Below are 24,500 nucleotides of genomic sequence, written 5' to 3'. Positions count from 1 at the left end.
CAGAGCCTCACACACAGAGCAGCACCCTGGTGCTCAGTGTCTCGCTGGGTGCTGTGCACAGTCCTGCCAGGGTGGTGAGGACGCTGGGTCAGGGGCTCCCAGGAGAGGCACCTGCAGTGTAGATGGGCAGAGGCTGAGGTCTGGGGACATGTGAGGCCCTGGGTTGGAGGGGGACAGGGAGGGAAAGCAGAGCCCCCTGCTCCAGTCGGCTCAGGCTGAGGCCTGGGGGACTGAGCTCAGCACCAGCACCCTGCTGGGCCTGGGTCTGAGCATCTGAGCTGCCCCGTCTGCCAGGTGTGGATGCCCTGTGCTGGGCCTGGGGAGGAAGCCACGGCCAGGGTCTCTCTGTCCTCCCAGGGTCGGCTCACACCTCCACCTCCTGTGTCACCCACCCGGGGCCAGGCCTGAGCTCCTCTACGCCCCTCATGCCCAGAGCAGCCCCTTGGGGTTGGCAGCTTCTTTCCAGTTCCCTCTGAGTTCCACTTCCTCTGGCTTGGGCAGCCCTAGCCGGGAGGCCATGGTTAAGACCCCAGTCCAGAGTTTGGGTTGCAGGATTTGAGTCTTGTCACTGCTCCCTGCTGAGTGCGTATGACATGAGCATGCCAGGGATGCTCTGCCCCTTTCTCCTTCCTGCTTGAATGTGAGGGCAGGGCTGCAGCAGCCATCTTGTGACCAAGAGAACGAGGGATCTCAGGCTTCTCATCTTGGAGCTGCTCAAGTCCCACAGACCCCCCACCTTCCTCCATACTCTGTCACACAGGAAAATAAACCCATTTCTTTCCTCAGCCATTGAGGTCAGCTTCGCTCTTTCTTGGGGCCAGAAGCGTTCCTGGCCAAGACACTTGACATCTCAGTGACTCATTTCCCCTTCTGAGAGCTGGAGACAGTAATTAAAACAGCTGCTTTGGTGCACTGGGGGAAGGATAGGTTGAGACAATCCATGTGAAGTATTTAAAATAGCACCTGGTACTCAACGGGTGCCTGGCAAATGTTCATTATGCCATCATTGCTGTTGTCTTGACAGTTTGGTCAACTGCATGTGGTTTTGTTCTCAACAGCCCTTGGTAGGTGATATTTTAAGCTTGGCCACTTTTTTTTAGTACTAGGAATTGAACCCAGGGTCTTCACACTGAGCTCCAGCTCCAGCCCTTGTTACTTGTTATTTTGAGACAAATTCTCACTAAGTCACTAAGTGTCCAGGCTGGGCTCAAATTTGCAATCCTCCTGCCTCAGCCTCCCAGGGTGCTGTGCTTACAGGTGAGCGCCACTGCGCCCAACTGAGAGCCTTTCATGCTCTGTCTTCTGTCCTTCACAAAAACTCTTCCATGTTGGCAGGGGGTGACATTTGTCTGCAATCCCAGCACTCTTGGAAATTGAATCAGGAGGATTGCAAATTCTAGCCCAGTCTGGACAGCTTAGTGACTTAGCAAGATTTTGTTTAAAAAAAAAAAAAAAATTAAAAGGCCGAGGGTGTAGCTCAGTTCAAAAGCTCTGGGTTCAAATCCTTTCCCCCAAAAACCCCTCCCAATGGAGGAGGCTCTATTGTTACCCCCATTTTGTAGAAACTGAGGCTCAGAGAGCGGAAAAGGGTGCCTGGGTGCTACCCTGTCCTGGCTGGGTGTACCTTCACTGACCTTCAGGCCCTGGGCATTTCCTAATCGGCCCAGAAAACCCACACATTTGGCCCAAAGAGTCTTTGGGGAGGGATAAGAGTAGAAATGACAGCTTCACTTCAATGTCACTGTGGGGCTGAAGCTCATTCTCTAGCTCCATGAGAGGGGCTCGCTCCTGCTCCCCTCTACGGAAAAAGCGAAGCCCTGTGGTCACCGGCTGGTGGCCCACTGTGTGCCGGGACCCTGTACTGGCCCTGGGCACCAAAGGACAGGGCCTCGAGCCACCAGGGTGGCCTGGGACTGGTTATCTCCACCTGCGGCCACCAGAGCACAACCTCCTGGAAGCTGGGCTGTGAGACCTGGGACAGGGCCTGCCTGGGCCACGACGGGGCCCGCAGGTCCCTAAGGGCCAGCACATAGAGGGTGCTCAGGAAGTACTTCCAGAACAGAAGACCCAGTGGAGACCCCAGGGTGGGGCAGGAGGTCCCTGGTTTCCTCAGGGGCCCTCTCCCCGCCTCTGCTTCCTCCTTATTTTTTTTTTTTTCTTTTGTACCAGGGATCGAACTCCAGTCCTTGCACTTTTGAGGCTGGCGTGGTTCCACTGAGCTAAGTCCCCGGCCCTTGCTTCCTGCTGTTTCGGCGTCTCCACTTGGCAAATTTTGACTTTATTTCCTCCAACCTCTGCCTCAGTTCCCTCCACCTCCAACTCCCTCCAGAAGCCCAAGCCTCTGGGTGCCCTTCGGTGGCCTCTCTCCCGGTGTCAAAGCCTCCCGCAGCATCCCTCCTCTAGGTGCCCCCTGCACCCATCCTGGGGTGTGCAGGCCTCTCAGGTAGGGGGCCGGGACAGGGACAGGGTGGCGGGGCAGAGGCCCTGGGTGTGGTCACCCGCCAGCCAAGGCGCTGGCTCGGAGCTCTCCCGTCCGTCGGACACTGGGCGCGGGCGCCCTGGGGCTTCGCAGGCTAAGGTGTGTGGGGGGACTGGGGACCCGCTGCCCCCTATTTGCCGCTTGCCTGCCAGGCAGACCAAAGCCTGGTCCTGTGACTGGGCCCCACCCCGCTCTGCAGCCCGGCTCGCCTTTGTCCCCGCGGGCGGGGGCGCCCTCGAACCCCGAGTCGTTCCGCAGGAACCTGGGAGGAACGGGGCGGGGGGGGGCGCGACAAATGGGCCTCACTGGAGGAGAGTTTCCTCGGCCAGGTGGGGTGGAGACTTAGAAAGGCTGCGCCTCGTGGGAGGAGGGGCGGGGGGGGGAGGCGAGGACAGGGAACCGGGCCGGGGGCCGCGCAGCCGCGGGAGGCGACGAGGACCCCGCTCCAGGCTGGGGCGCAGGCTTGGGGGCCGGGCGGGGTCCCGGGCGGGCGCGGCCACATTCTTCGCCTTTCTTCCTCGGGCTCATCCCGGGCTGGCGGGCGATCGATACCTGCGCCGCTAATATCTTTTTAATGAGTTCGCGGGGCTTAAAGCCAGCGCGATCTGCCCTCCAGGGTGGATTTGTCCCCCGGCAGATGTTTCGGGAGGAGACGGCGCGTGAGGCCCCGGGAGAGGAGGGGACAAATCTCTGCCTCTGAGGGCTCGGGCAGGAGACTTTCTTCTAAAGTTCAAAAGAAAGACGGGCTTTCACTCGGCCCCCAAAAATGTATTTCCCGCGGACAATGGGCTCCTTTCTGCGCCTCTGAAGGCCGGGGGGGCAGGAGGGGGGGACCCGTGCGCTCCGGTCCCGCGCCTGCCCGGTCGCCCCCTGCGCCGGGTCCCCGCCGAGCCCACAAAGTTTTGGAAACGCGCGGTGCGGACGCGGGCACCGGGACGTGAACGAAAGCGCCCTGCGCGGCCCGGGGCGCGGAGCTTGGGGGACCCTGGGCTGCTCCCCGCGCTCTGCATCCGGAGGGGAGGGGTGGGCGCCAGTGCCTTCTAAGGGGACCAGACGCGTCCCCGGCTCGGCCCCGGTCCCTGCGCGCTCCCCCGGCACCAAGGTCGGATCTTCGCTCGCCCCGGGCCCCGCCTCTTGCGCCGGGCCGGGCCAGCCCTCTGTCCCACGCCCCGCGCCGGGTCCCCAGCCCGTGGGTCTGTCAGCCTGCCCCAGCCTCCCTGTCCCACTACGCGGGCTCGGGGGGCAGGGGAAGCCCGGGCGGCAGGGTGACCTCCGAAGAGCCGCGGCCGATTGATTCGTTCCGCCCGGAGCCGGGCCGCGTGAATGGGGCCCGGGCGGCGGCGGCGCGGCGCGGGGATAAAGATGTCCTCGCTGCCCGGGGGAGGGGGCGCCGCGCGGGAACGGGGCCATTCACTCCTAGCCCGGCCCCTCGGGAAGCCGCGCCGAAGAAAGGGGACCGAGGCCTATTCAAGCCCTACGAGCCGCCCACAATGGACCGATATACTGGGGGCCTCTCTATTAACGCCCATGAATATTAAAGAGATCGCCGAGCGGCGGCCCGGGGCGCGGGGAGGGGGACGGCGCCTGCGAGCTCGGCCCGGCCGGCGAGGGGAGGGGTCTCGGGCCTGGGCACACTCCGCGCCCGGGCGGCCGTCGTGCCAGGGCCGCTCCGCAGGAACTCCTGAAGGAGCAGTGTTGGTCTCGAAGTCTCCACCTGGGCGATGCGCTCTCAGGGGCCTTGCTCCCCAGTTCCAAGGGCCGGGGGCTTGGGCGCGCTCCGTAAGCCTCCTCTTTCCCCAGGGCGCGTCCCGGTGCGTCTCCCGTTAGGCCAGAAGTCCCGGGCGAGCGCAGTGGCGACGCCGCAGGCCGTGCGCGCTCCAGCCGCCCGGCTGCCCGGGGCGATGCTTCCGCCCCGCCCGCTGCACGGCTGCCCCTGGTCTGCTGAGCCCGAGGAAACGAATACAGTTCCCTGGCCGCGACCTAAGCCCTCGGTCCTTGCAACCTTCCGACCTCGAGCTGGGCCCTGGAACCCAAATACACCCAGGGTCGAAGGGTGCAGGACCCTTGGGCTTTGCTCAGTGGAGCGCGGCTCGGGAACTGGCAAAATCCTGGGGGCGGGGGGAACTGTCCCAAAGAGAAACAGGCGGGAAGAAACAGTTCACAAAGTCCCACCCAAACCACTGCACAGAGAGGGACACAGGGAGAGGAGACGGGGTGTCCCAAGGGCGCACAGCGGCCCTCGTCCCCTGGTCTTCCGGAGGCGCTGAGGTAGGTTTTGAGGCTCGGGGCTGAGCGCGCGGCCCCTGGAGCTGCTCCCCGACGGGTCCCCTGCGCCCGGGCGCATTCTCCGTTCCCCTCGGTGTCGGCAGAAGCCAAGGCCCGGCCCCGTCCGGTTCCCGGGCCACCAGACGCCGCGGTTGGTCCGTGCGCTTCGACTCCGAGCCTCGAGCTCGACGCCGGAGCCTCGGGAAGGGAGCGCAGGAGCCGGGACCCCAAACCGCTGGCAGCGCTCGCTCCTCCGCAGCGCTGCCCTCTGCTGGTTCCGCTCCCACCGTCCCTCTTTCTGCCAGGTGCACCCTGCCCTGGGCGCCGGCGCGGGGTGGACCTGGGCTCCCAATTTGAAGACCGTTGCGCGCCTCCCTGCCCTCCTCTAAGCTCCCACTCTGGACCGCGGGTGCCAGCAACCCCTGCGCGCAGCTAAGGGCTGGGGGCTGGGGTCCATCGCCCGGAGCAGGAAGAGGCTCTTTTCCTAGAGGCCTTAGGATAAGGTGCCGCTGGTGGGGCCAGGTTGCCGCCCCTCGGGCCCGGGAGAACCCCGCGGAGTCCACTGTCCAGTGGAGACCTAACTTCAAGCCTGGACCACCCCGAGGGCGCGCTGCACCTTCCACTGCGGCATCTGAGGCTGGGGCGGCTAAGAACTTTGACCGTTGGGAAAAGTGTCCCCGTCCCTTCCCCTCTGGCGAGCAGCGTCCAGAGCTGGAGGGGGAGCGGGGGCTCCAGGCCGACCCGGGAGGCGGCTAAGCCTGGAAGCGCCGGCGCTGCTGCGGTCGCAGAGGCCTCGGAACTAAGGCGGCGTGGAAAGTCGACGGATAGAGCGCGGTGGGAGAGGAGGAAGGGAGAAAAGAAGGGTGAGAAGAGGGAGAAAAGGGAGCCCGGAGGTGGGGAGGAAGAAGCTTGGCCGAGGCCTGCCCAGGGCGCTGCTCGCGGAGGCCGCGTCGCCCGGGACCCGGGAGCTGCTGCCCGCGGTTTCTGCCGCTCGCTCTGGGGCCCAGCGGTTCCCACCCAGATGGGCCCAGGGACAGGACCCCTTTACGGCCCGCGCCACTGGCCGCCCAGGACCGGGACCTGGCCGCTCACGAAGCCGCCTCCCGCGGGTCGCAGCCCCGGGTGCCCACGGCGTGCAGAGCCGAGGGCGTGGCCCGTTTGAAGCGAGGCGCGGCCCGTTTGAAGCGAAGCGCGGCTTTGGCAGCGCCGTCGGCGCAGCTCGGCGAGGCTGGGCTGGAGCTGCGGGCGCCAGGTGACCTGGCCGCGTGGGGCGAGGACCCGGGAGAGCGCAGGGCCGGAGAGTCCGAGCGCCCGGAGGCGCAGGCGAAGGCCGGGCGGGCGGGTGCTGAGCGCGCACCTGGCCCGGGACGGGAGGCGCGCGCGGGCCCAGGCCAGGCCAGGCCAGGCGGTCCCTGGAGTCCGGACGAGTGAGCCTCGCCGCGTCCCCTCCCTGCCGACCCCTCCTCTCCTCCTCTCCGCGCCGCGGGCTGAGCCTCCCTCCCCGCCTGGCGCTTCCCACGGGGAGAGGAGGAGGAAGCGAAGGGGAGGGAGGAGCGGAGGGGCCGTAGCGAGCGGTCCGCGCGCCCCCGCCCCCCGCGCTCTCAGCCGAGGCTCCTCGGAGCCCGGCCGGGCCCAGCAAGTCTGTCCTCCGACGTCAGGGGGTCATTAATAACCAATTAGGTGGGTCACTGCGGCTCCTATAAAGGCGCTGAGATTTTGCCAAGGGGAAGACGGTCCCGGCTGGGTGTGCGACAGGCAGGCGCGCGTCCGAGAGCCCCTCGCCGCGTCCCTGGCAGCTACCGCCTCCCACCCACCCGCACCCCCTGTTCCCGCCTCTGCAGCCCTCCGCGCCTCCTCTGCTGCCATCCCTGCAGGTTTCTGTCTCCATCCTCCCCGCCTGTCTCCCCTCGTTCACTTTCCTCCCTCGAAGCCTCCCCTGGCTGCCGCCGCCCCCTTCTCCTCCTCCTTTTCCTTCTCCCCCTCCAGCGCAGCCCTCTCCTCTCCTCTCCTCTCCTCCTCCGCTCCCCTCGGCCCAGCCCAGCAGTCCTTCCCCGGCGCCGGTGAGCCCCGGGCTGCCCATGATGGGCTCCGTGCTCCCGGCTGAGGCCCTGGTGCTCAAGACAGGGCTGAAAGCGCCGGGGCTGGCGTTGGCCGAGGTCATCACCTCCGACATCCTGCACAGCTTTCTGTACGGCCGATGGCGCAACGCGCTGGGCGAGCAGCTCCTGGAAGACAGGAGTCACCACGCCAGCCCCAAGACGGCCTTTACCGCCGAGGTGCTGGCGCAGTCCTTCTCGGGCGGTGAGTCTCCCTGGCCCTGCCGTCGGGCCGTCCCAGCCCTACCTCCCCGCCGCCGCATCCCTACGCTGTCTAGGCGAGGGCCGCAGCGGGGCGCAGGGCTTGTTGGCTGCTGCAACCAACTCTGCTCTTGTGCGGCTGGTTGCGCTTCAGCACCCCCCCCTCCAAAGGGGGCTCTGATCAGCCGGGGGCGGGGGTCTCCCAGCCAGGACCGGATCCCAGCGACTCAGCGGCGACACAGCTCACTGCTCCAGGCACTCCGAGAGGCCCTCTGCCCGTCCCACCCTCCGCCCTGGGCTGGCAGGTTCCTGGCATTGAAAGCCTTACTAGGCGTGTAATAGCAGTTGACTCAAAAAGAAGTGGTTTTAAATTCATTGGTTAACTTGGGCTTGACCTGTGAAAGTTCCCACTTAAACCAAGAACTTTAAAAGGCAGTGGGGGCCATGGAGGGGGCGGAAGGTGGCAGGCCAGGAGAAAAAGCCACAGAGAGAAAGAGAGAGAGAGATGAGAGACAGAGAGAGAGAGAGAGAGAGAGAGAAGTTTCTTTTCTTTAAGATGTCTCAAGTTCTTATTCCTCATTCATCAACCCGCAAACAATATCTTCCCCCGGCGCTGGCATCTCTGCCCATCGCCCTCTCTTCCCCCTTTACGATTTCTGTTCCTCTCTTAATTTACCGTGAAGACTAATTCCACTTCCATTCACGCTATGTCAACCATCTAATCCCCCCTTTTTGTAAGGGGAATTCCTCGGCCTCTTTTAAACAAGTCCCCTCCACATTGAGCTACAATTTACTGCTACAGCATTCTTCCAGGGCTAATGAATTTAGAATTAGCAATTTCTTTCGAATGGAGCCCAGTGAATGCGATCACTTTAACAGCGTGACAAATTGCCGGCCGCGCTGCAATGGACACCGTTTAACCCCCCCTTTCAGCAGGCCCACTCGCTGGGTATTTTCCCAGGTAGCTTAGAGGGGAACCTTGTAAGACAAGGAGGCCGCCCCTGTGTGCCTGGCTGCTCCCACCCTGGCCGAAGAGGCCCGACAGGGGAACTCCCGGGGGGCTGGTGGCCACCGCGCATCCCAGCCTGGAGAGGCCACTTCGGAGCTTGCCTGGAGCGGAGAGGGAGCCAGGGTGCCTGGGGTCACAGCGTGCAGTCCAGCGTTTGCCGCCTTCTGTTCTAAGATGGGTCCCCAGGGCTGACCGGCCGGCCTCCTCCAACAGCGCCTGTGCCTGCCGGGGTCCACAGGGGTTGCCGAGTGACCAACTGGCCAAAGCACCCTGAACAGGACTGGGCTAGAGTCCCAGGTTGGCTGTTACATGCTGGAAGGACCTGGCCTCAGTTTCCCCATCCATAAATCCACAAGCAGCAGCGGGCTCGCTAGTTCTCATGCTTTCCCCTGATGGAAGGCAGGGCGGGTGGTGCAAGCGTTGAGAATTCATGAATTCATGGAGGGACAGAAAGGCCGCTTGCTTTCAAGGGCACGGAGGGTCCTGGGCTGCGACAGAGGGGAGGCACTCCCGTCACCAAGCCTCTGCGTGTGACTGCTCTCTGGTCGCCGGAGACTGTCGGGTTGGGATGGCTTGGGGCTGGCCAGGCTGGGGAGGACGGGCGGGGCCTGGGTGGGAAGGGCCACTCCGCTCAGCTCAGCTCCGGCTCCGGTCGGTCGGGACTGGCGCTTGCTCGCGGGCGTTCACCCGGCTCCCGCGCCTGCCTCAGAGGTGCAGAAACTGTCCAGCCTGGTGCTGCCTGTGGAGGTGATCATCGCCCAGAGCTCCATCCCTGGCGAGGGCCTTGGCATCTTCTCCAAAACGTGGATCAAGGCAGGCACCGAGATGGGCCCCTTCACTGGCCGTGTCATCGCCCCCGAGCATGTGGACATCTGCAAGAACAACAACTTGATGTGGGAGGTAGGCGAGGGCCTGGCAGCTTCGGGTCTTGCCAGGAGTCGTGGACGCTCCGGGCCTGAATGCCCCGGGCCAGGACCTTAAGGTGACCAAGGCCAGCCAGGCATGGAGCTTTTTCTCCTGGAGATTTCTCCCCAAACCACCAGCCCAGGCCCTCAGTGGGAAAAACCTGACCTTCCCTGCCTGTTCAGGCCAATCCTAGGGCACAGTTATTGCTGTCTGCACGTCACAGACTGGGCAGGGGGATCCAGCAGGACCCTCTGCTTGCCTGCCTCAGGTCCTCAGGGGCCACGGGGAAGCCACCTGGGAACGACCTCCCAAACGCCTGAATTTTACCCCTGCTCACAGAAGCAGCCAGGGATGTGCCCCAGGGCCAGCCCCAGCTCGGGGTGAGGTGTGGTCACATGGAGACCAACAGAAACCTGTGTTTCTTGGGACTCAGTTTCCCAACCCCAGGAGATGATGACATACTAAAGTGGTCATCGCTGAGGCTTCCATCCCAGGCCTTCTGAGCCCTACTGCCACAGTGCCAGATGCCAGCAAGGGCCACCCTGAGGACAGAGCCGCTCCGGCTGCTGTTTGTCCTCCTGGGGCCCTTGCCCTGCAGAACAGGAAACCTACTGGCCCAGATGGCGTCTCTCCTTCCTAACCTCATTCCTGCTCTACTGCTCCCCAAGCCAGCAGACCCCGGGGAGCCCAGGGGGACAATGGTGCAGCTGGCCACAGGAGCAGGAGGCGGGGCACAGGGGGGCGACCCACCCCGAGGCCTCACCTGACCTCACCTTCTTCCTCTGGAGGCCTGAGCTAGGGGTTATCTTTTCCAGTTGTTGCTAGGTTATAAGTTAAGGTGTAGTTTGACCTCTGAGCACCCTTGGCAGCTCCCACAAAGCAGCTTAGGCCAGGCCGGGATGCTACAGCGAGCAGCCTTCCATCTCCGGGCTCCTGTGTTTTCTCTGAGGTCCTGGCCAGTGCTCCAGGGTACCTCTGCAGCTTCCAGGGGAGCTAGCTGGGGACCACTTTGTCTGGGCAGTGATCCCTCAAAGCCCCTCTTCTTTGGGAGTCAGGAGGCCCTGGCAGCAGGAGCAGGTCGTGGTCAGCCACGGGGCCCTGGACACTGATGTCCCTTTGGCCCCTTCTACCCTACCAGCCTCCCGCAAGAAACCATTCCAGCAGCCTCCCTTTCCTCAGTGAGCAAACGGAGCTGATCGCAGCTTTACCCACTTCCCGGGCTGCTCAGGAATGGAAAGGGTTTGCAGAGGTACCTGGCCTGGGACTGGGACTTGGGTACCAACCACACAGATGGCACGGCCCTGGCTCACCTGGGCTTCTCTCTACCTGTGCCCAGGTGTTCAACGAAGACGGTACGGTGCGGTACTTCATTGATGCCAGCCAGGAAGACCACCGAAGCTGGATGACCTACATCAAGTGTGCCCGGAATGAGCAGGAGCAAAACCTGGAGGTGGTCCAGATCGGCACCAGCATCTTCTACAAGGCCATCGAGGTCCGTGCGTGTGCATGTGCATGCGTGTGTGTGTGTGTGTGTGTCTGTGTGTGCACGCTGCTGTGTAGGGGCCAGTGGGGGTCCCTGCAGGACGGTGCACCACAGAGGATGGAGGGACATTGACGCCTGCTCAGCTGGCCCTGCCTGGGCTGCAGGGCTGGGGCTTTCTGCTGCACATTGGCAGGATCAGCACTTTCAACTTCATGCCGTGTGAGTGTCGTGAACGTCTCACTAGTGACATCCAGGAGACTGGCTAAGGGTGTGCTTCGGCTCAGAGGTCAGGACATTTCGGAGGACAAGATGAGGAGTGGAAGGCAGGGCAGGGATGCGTTTGGGTGGGAGAGGGACCGTGTGCTGAGTGCCAGGCTGCCTAGGGACACAGGGCAAGCACTATTGTGTCTGATCTCCATGTGACCCCATGAGGAGGGTCCTGGGTGAGGGTCCAACAGCTCACAGGCAGAGTGCAGGGCCCCTACCAGGCCTCTGCGGGGTCAGCGTGTGTCGCTGTGCCGTGAGGTGAGCCCTCTCAGAGCAGTGGGGCAGGGTGGGGTGGCAGGAGGGCAGAGGCCACTCCCCACACTGTCCGAAGACTCGTGAGGGGCGAGGGCTGAGTCAGGCCTGAGAAGGTGGTACTCCTGCTAGGGGGACCCTCGGAAGAGGTGGAAAAGCTGAGGTGCAGGGGGTGGGTGGCTGATGCTGTGGAGCTGGAAGCGCCGTGGTAGCCCGGTGGCCACGCCAAGGGGATTCTCCCGGACAGTGCCCTAGGCAGGAGCTGGGTTCTGCGCTGGCCCGGGTGTGAGTGCCGTGCAGGGCGACAGCTGTCCCTGCACACTGGCCTGGCCCTCAGCATCTGCTCCCACATGGGGAGAAGCGAGACTGGCGGGGCTGAGGGGCTGAGGCTCGGCTGTGTTTTTTCAGTGGCCTGGAAGAGCCCCTCTGGGCCCAGAGAAGGGCTGCCTTTTAGTCCGAACTCCCTTTGCTCCCTGGGCTAGAAGCCTCCGGGGTGCCCAGGCCTAGCAGCTTTGGGGACTGGGATCCTATTGTCCCTGAAGAGCCAGGCCCCAGGGACCCTCCCAGGATGAGGGCCTTGGCCTGACCTGGTGTGGCAGGGGACCGGGTCCCAGCCGAGGGGCGGCCCTGGAGGCCCAGGAGGTCGGGGGAGAAAGCAGAACGAGCAGGGCCTCCTTGGAACCCAAAGTGCCATGGCCAGGGTGGGTCAGGGTGGGACAAGGGTGGTCCCTGTGACCCTGTGGCCGAGCCACCACTTCCTAGAATTGGCTTCTGGTGCAGCTGAAAACCAGTTAGCAGAGTGCATCCTCCTGGATCCTCACCTGGCTCTCAGGCTCTCTCTCTCTCTCTCTCTCTCTCTCACACACACACACACACAGGGTCACATTCACGCACTCCTTCCCGCCATGGAATATACATCCCCTCTCCACACAGACGTGTGCATGCACACACACGCACACAGGCACGAGGCAGCCCAGAAACCCCTGTCCACGTTCTTTTGGCAACAGTGCTCCTGGCTGGGGCAGGCACAGGGCCCTGTGTCTCAACCCCCTGCACACATCACACCTATAGAAAGCCAGACAGGGTCAGGGCACACGAGCAGACACTGACACAGAAATGCAGAGTCCACCAGGAATGGTGGCACACACTCAGGAAGCTGAGGCAGGAGGATCACCTGTAGTTTGAGGCCAGCCTGGGCTACATACCAAGGCCCTGTCTCAAAAAACAAAACAAAATAAAAACAATCAAAACAAAACAAAAAATAGAAAGAAAAGAAAAAAATGCAGAATCAGAGGCCAAGGTGGCTGAGAACAGCTCCAGAGAGAGACTGGAATTTGTAGGATTAGGGAAAAATGTTCATTTACATTTGATCAGGAATTAAAGTTTGTAAAATCAAAGGCTACCTTATGTAGACTTATGTAAGCCGTGTACTATTGTATGTGTGGTGTGGATGGTTCAGATGAACAGAGACTCCAACATGGCTCTCAGTGCTTCCAAGGTTAGTGAGGCCCCTATGAAGGGACCATGAACGAGGGGCGAGCAGGGAACATCAAACACCCCCAGTTCCCACTCGTGCGTGAAGTTGGGCACTTTTTTCTCAGCAGCAGTTTCCTCCAGCCCCTTTGTCAGGCCAGCTCGCACGTCCTGGGTGAATTGCGTGTCCGGGTGTCCATGAGTACTGTTTGGCTCGCCCAGCCCTCACAGGCTGGACCGGGGCCCCTGCTGGTCACCCCGGCTGCTGCCTGACGCCTCCAGAATCAATCGGCTGCTGTTCTCCGGGCAGGGTCAGCCAGGAAGAAGAACCTGAGCAGCAATCTGTTTTTTTAATCTTTCGCCACTCACGAGTGCTTTTGTGCTTTATAACAGTAACCTGTTATTTGCTGGACGATGGGCAGGACGTCCGTGGTGAGTGTGGCACAGGGCCGGGTCTGTCCCATGCCAGCCACGGCCACCTTCCAGGCTCAGGGGCCAGGCCAGGTGGTAAGCAGTAGCTCGGGGACCCTTCCAGGAACACACAGTCTGCCCCAAGATTTTTACCTAATTTCAGGCCACATTTCTTTCTCTCTCTCTCTCTCTCTCTCTCTCTCTCTCTCTCTCTCTCTCTCTCTCTACCAGGGATTGAACTCGGATCCTTGCTCTTGCAAAGCAGGCAGCAGAACCACTGAGCTAAATCCCTGGCCTAACATCAAAAGCTGGCACAAGGAGAGGATTTAGGAATAAGTTATTACCGTTTTGGATTTTGGTATTCAGATGAATATTCTCAGCCTTTCCCTTCCCTATGTTTTGGCAAATAATTGGACCCTGAAATGTAGGCTTTTCTTGCCACTTTTCCTGCTTATTTCAGGTAATTAAGCTTTTTCTTTTTTCTCTTATTTATTTATTTTCAGTACCAGAGATTGAGCCCAGAGCCTGGTACATGCTATGCAAGCTCTTTCACTGAGCTACAGCTAGCTCTTTTATAAATTTGTATTCTGACACAGGGTCTTGCTAAGTTTCCCAGACTGGCTGAAAACATGAGCTCCTCCTGCCTCAACCTCTTAAGTAGCTGGGATTACAAGCATGCACCACAGTGCCTGACTCTTATCTTAACTATGAGAACGAGCTTGATTGTTCTTTTGACCTTGCTTGCTGGTGGACACTTAGAGTGCTCTACTGACCATAGCATCAGTGTTACCGTCTGCAGAGCATTCACCATGTGGCTCTATGCTCCCACCCTTTGCAAAAGGTCTTAGAAACTTTTTTTCTTTTTTTGATACTGGGCAGTGCACATGCCAGGACCTTGCACATGCTACATAAGCAAGTGCTCTATCACCCAGCTACATTCCCAGCCATACACCTTTCTTTTCTTTTTTAGACAGGGTCTCTGTAGTTGGGGCTGGACTTGAACTCACTATGTAGCCCAGGCTGGCCTGGAACTCCTGGCAATCCTCCTGCATTGGCTTCTTCAGCACTAGGATGATAGGTGTGCTCCAGCCACAACTGCTTAAAAATAGAATTTGACCGGTCATGGCGGTGCACATCTGTCATCCCAGCACTTGGGAGACTGAGGCAGTAGGATGGCCACGAGTCTGAGGCCAGCCTGGGCTGCACAGTGAGATCAAGTCCAATCTGAACTATAGAGCAAGACCTGGTCTCAAAAAACCAAAACAAAAACAAAAAATAGAATTTGTTCAGCCCTGTGAGGTACTCTCTATTTCTATTCCTGTCCTATTTGTTTATGTATTTATTTACCTAGCTAGCTGAGGTGTTGGGGATGGAACCCAGGGCCCTGCATGGCCCAGCCGGCTTGCCCCATTTTAATGATGATAAAACTGAAGTTCAGGAGATCCTGGGAGACTGCTGAGCCGTGCGTTGAACCCAGGCCTGTTGGGCTGCAGAGCTCAGCGCCAGATCGCCCTGTATGGCCGCCCTGGCTGTTGTCTGTTTTCTGGGACTCTATTAATTGACGTGTCAGGACATCTGTGTACGATGGAAATTGATGTTCACCCGGATGACACGCCACCTTCTGCACAGGGACGGCTGGAGCAGTCTCCCGGGAGCACGCTCAATGGTGTGGCATGAATGTGTATTAGGAAAACAAACCCCACAGCTCACCATTTCCAAATGAGAATAAAAATTCAGAAAGTGGAGCAGGACAGAACTCGGGGCTGCCGGGGATGTTAAGATGAATGAGCCGAAAGGCCATAAAACTTGTCAACAAGACTTGGGCTTTGGTGATGTGGATTTTGTGGTACGGGAATTGGTTCCTTCGGGAACTGCTTTTATGGGTGGCGAATCCTGAACCGATGTCAGCTCCGGGAACTGGGAGTGAGCGGCTGACTCAGGCCGTCACAGTCCCGTGCATACAGGGCCGCCCTGGGCCAGCCAAGTGACAATGGTGACCATGCTTGCAGGGAGGCGGGGGCTGCTCTGGCCTGGGAAGCTTCGAGGGGCCCTGGGAGCATCTCCTGGAGTAGCTGCAGCTCCAGAGTCTCCTGGGCTGGACCACAGGGACTCGGGGGATGCAGCGTGCCCAGGAGCAGGTGGGGAGCAGGGTCGGGGTCTCAGTCCCCTCCTCTGTGCCCATGAGGCTGGTAGCATCCAGCTGCCTGGGGACCTGTGTCCTCAATTCCACTCAGTTCTTCTAACGGACTTTTTAATAGTTTTTTGAGACAGGGTCTCGGTGTGTAGTTCAGGCTGGCCTCGAACTCATTACATAGCCCAGGCTGGCCTCAAACTCATGGTGATCCTCCTGCCTCAGCCGCCTGAGTGTTGCGATTGCAGTGTGTGCCACCACAGCTGGCTTTAGACTTTCTTTCTTTTTAAAAATGTTTTTCCATGTACAGAACCATTTTTTCCCTACAAATAAGGGCATGTGTGCATGTACATGAGTGTGTGTGTGTGTGTGTGTGTGTGTGTGTGTAAGTGTTGTAAAGCAAAGCAGGATCCTTTATCATGATGCTTACTTCAGTGATTTTTAGGGCAAATTAAAAGTCCTAAACTCTGAAAAAAATTATTTTTACATGTTTTATTGTGTGTATAGAAGTAATAGACATATTTTTTTGCTTGTTTGCTTTGGTTTTTGCTTTGGTACAGGGCCTCTGCACTGAGCTGCATCCACAGCCATTGCTATTTTTATTTTTTGAGACAGAGTCTCACTACATTGCCCAGACTGAGCTTGAACTCATGATCCTCCTGCCTCAGCCTCCTGAGTGCTGGGATGGCAGGTGTGCACCCAGGCCCAGTGCGCTGTTTTCCAAAAACCCGGATGCACCATGTGAACTGGAAGTCACTCTGCCCATCATGCTTCTCCACGCAGACCTTTAATCAGCATTTTTTCCAAATGTCTCAGGAGGCCAAGCCTTTCTAGGGAAGACATCCAGAGAGCTGGCGGCAGCCAGGGGGGCACCTAGAGAGAGGGTTTCATTGTTCACCCTGTTACACACATATACATTTATGCTCATATGTTTTAATTTTTTTTTTTTTTTTTTTTGGTACCGGGGATCGAACTCAGGACCTTGCACTTGGCAAGCTGGTTCGGCACCACGGAGCTAAATCCCTGGCAGTAGGTTTTAATTTTTTAAGTTAAGGAGTAAAATCCATTTTAGTACATTTTTAAAATATGCTAGTAAATAAATGATTCACCCTTATACTACACCAGGCACCATGATGTTGTTATATTTAAAATAACATTCCTACTACTGAGTGTAGTGGTGCACACCTATGATCCCAGCACTGTGGGAGGCTGAGGCAGGAGGACTGAAAGCTCAAGCTCAGTCTGGGCAGCTTTAGTGACTTAGTGAGACCCTGTCTCAAAATAAAAAATACATTTTTAAAAAGGCTGAGAATGTAGCTCTCCTCCTGCCTCAGCCTCCCCTGTGCTAGGATGACAGGCACGTGCTGGCACGCCTAGCTTATTATATTTACTTTGTATTTAATAATAGTTGTTATTTTCTCTCGGAACTGAAGGGCCAGCGTTGCCTTGGTCCTGTCCCCAGACTTGGTCACTGCCAGCCCCTCTGAGCGCCGTGGCTGCCTGGGGCTCTGTCCATGTCTGTGCCCGAGCAGTGGCTTCTCCTGCGGGACAGATGGAGCTGGAGAGAGTGGCACTGGTGTGGGGCTGTTGTCCTCGGCGTGTCCAGGCCCGCCCCGTGCTCTTCCTGGACCCGGAGGCAAAGCCCCACCATGCTGGGCTTTCATGATGCCAGGGCTGTGAGCCACCCTGCAGTGCCTCAAGGGCTGGATGTCCCAGACCCCTGCAAAGGATGTGGCTGGGAGGACAGCACCAGCGATTCTGAGTCTTGGTGGTGCAGGGGCTGAGAGCACAAAACTCTGCTGCCCAACACCAGGCAGGGTGGCCAGGGTGATGCTTCAGAGCTGAGAAAAGGACGGCCCCATGGCACGAGGCAGGTGGGGCTGCTGCTGGAGCCCCGTGCAGCATGGCCTCCGGAGGGGACAGGCTCGGGGCCCTTGGCCGAGGGCGTCAGAGGCACCAGATCCAGTGACCCATCTCAGCTGAGACCCAAGCAGGCTGGGACAGTGCTGGAGGTGACTCACACCAGGGCTGCAGGGCACCTCCAGGATTGTGTGTTCCCCGACCATGCCCTCATTTGAGAACTTGGAATGAGAGAGGCAGTGACTTAAGGTGTGGGGGGTCTGGTGACACAGCCCACCTGCCCCGTCTTGTACAGTGGCTTCCTTCACGATCAATTTACCCTAAGCGACTGAAGTCCGGCATCCACTCTGGGGTGTAATTGTCTCTTCTCTCCTCCCTCCTTCCCTCCCTTCTCCTCCCTTTCTTAATCTCCTTTCTCTCCTCTCTTCCCCTCCCTCCTCCTCTCCCACCCTCCTGGCCACTCCGGAGCTCCCCTCTGGTGCCCTCTCTCATGCTCTGGGCCCAGTGGCTCCCAAAGCCTCTCTTCTCTGCCCCTTTTCCACTGGCCTCCTGGACAGCCACCGAAACTATGAATGACCAGAGCACCACAGGAGGCCTGGTCCCCGAGAGCTGGCCGTTATGCCTGCCCTGAGGTCACACTCTGAAACCCGCAGGCCATGGGGTCTCCGGAAGGGGCACGGTAGCCATGGGCCTGGCCGAGGGACCGGGGACCCCTACCCTCCCGCCCCCACTCCTCCTCTTGGGGTCAGCAGAGCTGGATGAGGGGGTCTGGGGGGTGACGGGGCCACACCCCACGGAGGACCTTCTCTCTGGGACTTGCTCAGGGAGCTTCAGACACCCCTCCCTCGGGAGTGCTCCTGAAGGGGCCCCCCCCCGGGACCCAAGGCAGCAGTTGCGGGCCGTCTGCTTTCTCCAGCTACCCCAGAGCAGGTGTGGCAGCCAGCTCTCTGGGGACCGGGGCTCAGGGTGGTGCTCGCTGTCCCTTTCTCATCTGCTCTTCCTGGCCGAGGCCTCTAGGCCTCACCTGGGAGACTGACCGACTCTCATCAAGGCGGGTCCCTTGGGGCATCCCCTCTGGACCAGGCCTCCCTCGGCCGTGGCTGACAGTGAGCTCTGGCATTTCCCAGGCGGCCAGGCTGGCCTGTGCTGTAGGCACTCGTGGTGGGCTCCATGTGAGGCTGCACACCAGCATCTCCAGAGGCGGAGACACCCAGCAGCCCGAGTGCTCCTTTCTTAGCATCAGCTGTGTGCACCGAGCTGTGCAGGGCCCTGTAGGGTGGGGACGTCCGCAGACTCCAGGCTGCCGAGTGCTTGGAACAGAGCAGTTTCCAGAACATTCTCAGGCAGGGTGTAGCCAAGCCTGGGAGCTCACTGCCCTCGCTCCACGGCAACAGCAGGCCCAGCCCCGCAAGCCCCTGTCCTGTGGCCGTGGGCTGGACGTGCTTGTGAGTGCAGCTGGTACAGATGGTGGAGAGCCTTGTGGCCTCCCCGACCTTACCCGGCCTCTGTCCCTGCAGATGATCCCCCCGGACCAGGAACTGCTGGTGTGGTACGGAAACTCACACAACACCTTCCTGGGCATCCCCGGGGTGCCCGGGCTGGAGGACGAGCAGAAGAAGAACAAACATGGTAGGTGCCCCTGGAGGGGACCCAGGGGCCAGGTGCGGGTGGTGGCAGAAGGAGAGATGCAGCCGAGCAAGAGCATGAACTGAGTTCCAACTCACTGCACCCCCTCGGGGACCACTCTGAGCCTCAGTTTGCTCATCTGTAGAGGAAAGGTGTTTGGCAGGATCTCCAGCTCCTTCCCAGCCCATACACATCCTGTCCCTGCCCCTGTCCCTGCCCCTGTCCCTGTCCCTGTCCCTGGACCTCTACTAAGTATAAAGCAGGGCACAGGAGCCTGTGTGTGTCCGGGGACACTGCTCATCAAGACAGAGACTGCTGCTCAGGACCTGTGCTACAGGCCTGGGATAGTAGTGACTGACGCCTGTGAGTCCAGCACTTGGGAGGCTGAGGCAGGAGGATCCCACTGCCTGGGCAATTTACCAAGACCCTGTCTCAAAATAAAAATTAAAAGGGCCAGGGTTGTACTTCAGTGGAAAGACCTTGGGTTTACTCCCTAGTACTGGGGACAACAACAAAACCAAAACCAAACCAAACAAAACAAACCAGAACATTTTACGCCTTGCCAGGCCAGCTCTGGTTTCCTGAGTAAGAAACAAAACCTTTGGTGAGTATCAAAAGCCACACTAAACCCTTGTGGAATTTGATTATCCTTCTTTTTAGAGGACAAATCTGAGGCCCAGGAGCTGCAGTTTACTGAGCCCTTGCTGTACACCTAATGCTTTACACTGACTTCTGATCTTTACTTCCGGGTGCAACACTATTTCCGCCTCTCCGGGGATGACAGCCAGACAGCCTGGTTCAGAGCGGGAGGTAGATGGATGTGTGAGATGAATTAAACGCAGGTGGGGTTTTTGGGGTTTTTTTTGGTATCGGAGATCGAACCCGGGTCCTTGTGCTTGCCGGGCAGGCGGTGGAACCACTGAGCTAAATCCCTGGCCCCCTCAGGTGGTTTTTGACTAGCCCCCGAACCCCGTACTGGCAATTGAACTCAGGGCCTTCACACACTCCCAGCTTTTTTATATTCTACTTTAAGACAGAGTCTCACCAAATTGGTAAATAACCCAGGCTGGGCACCAGCTTGCGATGCTCCTGTCTCGGCCTCCCAACAGTGCTGAGATTACAGGCGTGCACCTCCCCGTGGGGCTCTAGGTTCTCATTTTACAGGCGAGCAGGATGAGGTTAGGGAGGCCGAGTCACTGCGATACCCCGCTCTCCCACCCCAGCCGGAGGTCTGGAGGGTCGGACTCCCGAGCCAGGCCGGGCCGCGGTTCGCGCGTGGCGTGGCGTGGCGTGGCGTGGCGTGCGCGGCGCGCGCCTGTCGCTCTAACCTGTACGCCCCCCCCCAGAGGACTTCCACCCCGCGGACGCGGCTGCGGGCACGGCGGGCCGCATGCGCTGCGTCATCTGCCACCGCGGCTTCAACTCGCGCAGCAACCTGCGCTCGCACATGCGCATCCACACGCTGGACAAGCCCTTCGTGTGCCGCTTCTGCAACCGGCGCTTCAGCCAGTCATCCACGCTGCGCAACCACGTGCGCCTGCACACGGGCGAGCGGCCCTACAAGTGCCAGGTGTGCCAGAGCGCCTACTCGCAGCTGGCCGGCCTGCGCGCCCACCAGAAGAGCGCGCGCCACCGGCCGCCCAGCGCCGCGCTGCAGCCCCAGTCGCCCGCGCTCCCCGCGCCGCACGCGCACGCGCCCGCGCTCGCCGCCGCCGCCGCCGCCGCCGCCGCCGCCGCCGCCGCCGCGCACCACCTGCCGGCCTTGGTGCTGTGAGAGCCGCGTGCAGTTGCCCGCGCTGCGCACTGCACCTCCGCGCCGCGCCCCGTCCCGAAAGGAACCCCAGCCCCGGGGTACGCGCTCTTCGCCATCCTGTGGCTTGGTGGCTCGGATCCCCCCTTTTGGAGGAGTCCCCCACGACCGGCCGCATCCCCGATCTCCCTCTCGGTGCCCGTGCGCCCAGGGACTGGCTGGGGGCGCGCGTCTCTGCGTCCTGGGGTTGGAGGCCTAGAGAGGCGGGACCCAAGGACATAGCCTTGAGAGTCGGGGACTGTGGGGGGCCAGGAACAGCCCGCAGAGGCCCAGGGAGCTGCTCCGAGCGCGATGGCTCCCGGAGTCCCCCGCGGCCCCCGGCTCCGGCCGCGGGCGCCCTCTGGTGTCGCCTCCCGCCTCGCAGCCACTTAGCTGAATTCCCGTCGGGGGTTTTGTAAGATAAAGAAACTATAATATTAATTAAAGAAGTATAAAGTGTATAGAGTTTTCCGGAAACTGTGTTCTACTTCCAGAAAATGGTCACTTTACCTTTGTACATAGTTATCTAAATGATATTTACAAAACTGTGATATATATTATTTGATTGTATATGTACACCTGTAAATACATTTGTACCTCTTGTATTCTAAAATAAAAATGACTGGGAACATTTCTTCCCTGGCGTTTGAGCGGGTGGGCGCGTGGAAAGATCAGGAAAGCCCTCAGATGCTGGCCAGGGGGGGAGGATGATTGTCCCATTTACGGGTGCTGAAATTCGCCACGGTGCCCTCTGCAGGGAAACAGGTTGTCACCGTTCGGGTCAGACCCCGGAGAGGAGGCCACAAGACTAGCCCAGGCTGGTTTCAGGCTCATGGTGATCCTCCTGCCTCAGCCTCCCAAGTGCTGGGATGATAAGCGTGCACTGCCACAGCCATTTAGTTTTCCGTTTTTATGCCAACCTAAAGGATTCAAAGAAATGGTGGGCTGGACCAAGATGACTAGCCAGTGCCCTCCGGATGGCTGGGATTGCTTATTGCTCTGGGGACCTGTAGAGGACCAAGCGGAGGCGCCGAGGGCTTCGGCTCTGGCTGTCCTCTCTCCTGGACCTGCCGGCCTGTAGGAGTTGTGCAGGCCGGGGAGCGTGAGTCAGCCCCGTTCTCGGCATGTGCCAGCCGAGATGGTCCCCACCTGGGGGGCTAGCTTTCCGGCTCGCTTCCTTCTTCCGGTCGTGAACTCGTGCACACGCGCGCACCTCCGCGGACCCTCGGGAGCGCGCTGGGGCGCGTGCCCTCGGCCTGTCTTTGAAGATCATCTTGCGCCTGGCCCAGGGTTCGCTCCTTGGGACTCTCCCTCCCTCCCTCCCAAACCTCGCCCCACCTTCCATGCCCCTGTGGACTTTGAACAAAAATTAAATGGTTGATTCAATTTTGAGAAGTCCCCGCTAGCAGATCATAGGGCTCCAGAACCCACCTGGTGGCTGTGCGCGGTAATTGCAGCCGGAGACTCGGGCGTGCCGCTTATACCAGGAGTACTCATAGCAGCGCGCAGCCTCCCGTGCCAACCGCTCAACTAGGCGCTGAGACCCAAGGGTGAGAACACGTGGTGTGTCCTGGGTGTGTCTGGTCCCTGCCCCTTCCTCTCTGACGCTGTTTCTCTGCTCTTCTTCCCCGCTGCTGTGAACTGAGCTCCCACACCGCCTTCCACAATATTTCTGTCCTGAAGCCCCTGACCATGGGCCGAACCCCCTCACACTGTGAGCCACATTAGACTCCTCCTCCTAACCTCTTACTTCCGAGCATTTTTAGCAGAAGCCTTGGACCGCTTCCTCCAGGACACAGCCCCAAAGGCATGCCATCCTTGGTAGCAATTTCTGTGCCCCAGCCCTGGATTTAGGGACGTAAACACATGCATTCCAGCAATGCTCCACACACACCACAAACTGATGCAATGTCTCTCCTTTTTCCTGATGCTCCTTTTGTTTGCACGGGAAATCGAACTCAGGACCTTGCCCTTGTGAGGCAGGCAGCAGCACCATTGAGCTAAATCCCCGGGCCCTGTTGCTCTTTTATTTAATGTTCTTTTGAAGCACGGGGAAACTGAGGCACAGAGTGGGAGTAAGTCATTTGCCCAGTGTGCGGCAGAACAGGGCTCCACCCCTGGTGTCTGATCCCGGAAGCTGCGCCTGAGGACCAAATGGGATTGTGGATATAAACAAGTACAGCACATGGCTCCGTGCCTGGTACTTAGTACATGCTCAATAAATGGGAGCTTTGCTAATACAAGTTTGCTTTTGATTGGCGAGAAGGGTTGCAACTCACAGGACAACCCGAGGCACCCACTGCGCCTCTCCTGAACCATTCTCTCTCTCCTCAGTGTTTGGCTCCTTTGAACTAGAGGAACAGACACCCTGAGCTTGCCGCTCCCCTCCTCCCTCCCCCTCTGAGCTAGCCTGTGGGATGTGCATCTTTGGTGGGTGGGGGAAGTCTTGGAAGTGGTTGGTGAGTCGAGGTGCCCCGTCCAGGACAGCTGAGCATCGCCAGGCTTCTTCATGTCAGCACAGAAGCGAGTGTCCCCAGGGAAGCCACTGGCAGTTGCGTGGTCCATGCTGGCCCAGCCCTGGAAGCCACTCAGAGGCTCTTCGGACACGTGCCACCTGCCAAAGTGGTCCCCAAACCTGCCCAGACCCAAGGCAGGGAGACCCGGATCCCCAGTTCCTTTTGTAGGGAGTGGGACTGGGGATGGAATCCAGGGCCTGCACATGGAGCTCCATCCCCAGCCCTTTTCATTTTATAACTTGAAACACTAAGGGTCTCACTAAGTTGCTAAGTTGCTCAGGTTGAGCTCAAACTTGTGATCTTCCTGATTCAGCCTCCGAGATTGCAAGACCCTGTTTTTGTTTTTGCTTTTGAAGACAAGGTCTTGCTGTGTAGTTCAGGCCCTCCTTCAACTCATGTTGATCCTCCTGCCTCGGCTTCCTGAGTGCTGGGATGACAGACATGCTCTACCACATCCAGCTCCTAGGGTTTGTTTTAATCTGATATTGCAAGTCAAGCAGGCACAAAAATGGCTGTTCCGGAGAAAGAACCTGTTTATATGGAAAGGTCCCTAGAAACCGGAGGCAGAGCAGCGAGAGGCCAGTAAAGGAGGTGCTGAGTGTGAATTGTGCATTGGGTGGTCTTCATGTGAAAGGCTTGGTCTCAGGTGAGTCGTTTACTGACACTAGGATTTGGTTAACCCTGGAAGGGAAGGTCCCTTCACGGACAGCCAGGCCCCAAGGCTGAACATAGAAAATCAAAGGCAAGGCTAATAGGAGGGCCTACACTGGATCATACATAGTTCTATGAACTGGCCAAGGAACAAAATAGACCGAGTCTGGCTGGGGTGGTGGTGCACACCTGTTATCCTAGCTACCTGGGAAGCTGAGGCAGGAGTATTGCATGTTTAAGGCCAGCCTGGGCAACCTACCGAGAATCTGTCTCAAAATAAAATATAAAAGGGCTGGGGATGAAGCTAGTGATAGAGTACCCCTGGGTTCAATTCCCAGTGGTCCCCCAAAAGACTAAGTCTAGGTATTTGTGGGGCTCATCATGTAGAGGAGACCACTGATAAATAAATAAACAAATATATATTTTGTAAATGCATATATTTTGGGAGGCAGGACTCGGACTTGATCCCAGGACCTTGGCACTGAGCTACATCCTCATCCCCCCCTTTTTTAACTTTTTATTTTGAGACAGGATCTCAGTAAGTCACTTAGTTGCCCAGGAGAAACTTGAAGTTGGAATCTTCCTGCCTCAGCCTCCAGCATGCTGGAATTACAGGAGTGCACCACCACATCTGGCTGCTGTATCTTATTTTTTTCGACAAATACTTTATGGCCCTCTCTGGGCCAGATGTGGTTCTAAGAGCTGAGACATACTGAACAAAACAGATGAAGCACTAGTTTTCAGATGGCCCTAAACAAGTAAGAGAAGTCAGTGACAAGAAATAAAATAGGATTAAGCAGTGGGAAAGGGACTGGAGAGTTATTCCAGATAAGGAGGTCAAGGAGGCCTTCTCTGGAAGTGGATATTTGAGCGAGGTGTGAGTGGAGACCAGGAGCTGCCCCACAAAGACACAGAGAGGAGACTGCAAGCAGGAAGAGCTCCAAGAGCCAATCTTGGCAGCCAGAGTTGGCGGGCAGTGTGGTGTAGGTGGCACCGACGGAGGCCAGTGGCTACTGCCTGTGAGTCATGGGAGCCAGTCAGGCCTAGAGGGAGGCTGAGACAGGCAAGGTGATGAGTTCAGATTT

The 24,500-nt window shown here is 59.0% G+C and overlaps 1 protein-coding gene across 2 annotated transcripts; it reads left to right on the top strand.

Annotated features, from left to right (window-relative positions):
• Nucleotides 1–6,223: 6,223 nt before the first annotated feature.
• On the top strand, nt 6,224–21,176 carry Prdm12 (PR/SET domain 12). Of its 2 annotated transcripts, XM_087183045.1 has the most exons (6): nt 6,224–7,045; nt 8,760–8,950; nt 10,095–10,205; nt 10,293–10,448; nt 18,351–18,462; nt 19,806–21,176. In XM_087183045.1, exons 1-6 carry the CDS (start codon nt 6,823–6,825, stop codon nt 20,231–20,233), a joined length of 1,221 nt encoding a protein of 406 aa, XP_087039171.1. In that variant the 5' UTR covers nt 6,224–6,822; the 3' UTR covers nt 20,234–21,176. The 2 variants fall into 2 exon arrangements, with proteins under 2 accessions (XP_087039171.1, XP_087039172.1); XM_087183046.1 differs by lacking the exon at nt 10,095–10,205 and having other exon boundaries at nt 6,353–7,045; nt 19,806–21,158.
• The last annotated feature ends 3,324 nt before the right edge of the window (nt 21,177–24,500 follow it).

Source organism: Heterocephalus glaber, unplaced genomic scaffold (genome assembly GCF_053883595.1).
Source record: "Heterocephalus glaber isolate CG9 unplaced genomic scaffold, H.glaber_assembly_v1.0 deba00001479, whole genome shotgun sequence".
Classification (NCBI taxonomy): Eukaryota; Metazoa; Chordata; class Mammalia; order Rodentia; family Bathyergidae; genus Heterocephalus; species Heterocephalus glaber.
Note: the sequence above shows the minus strand (reverse complement) of the source record. Positions and strands in the feature narration are given on the sequence as shown.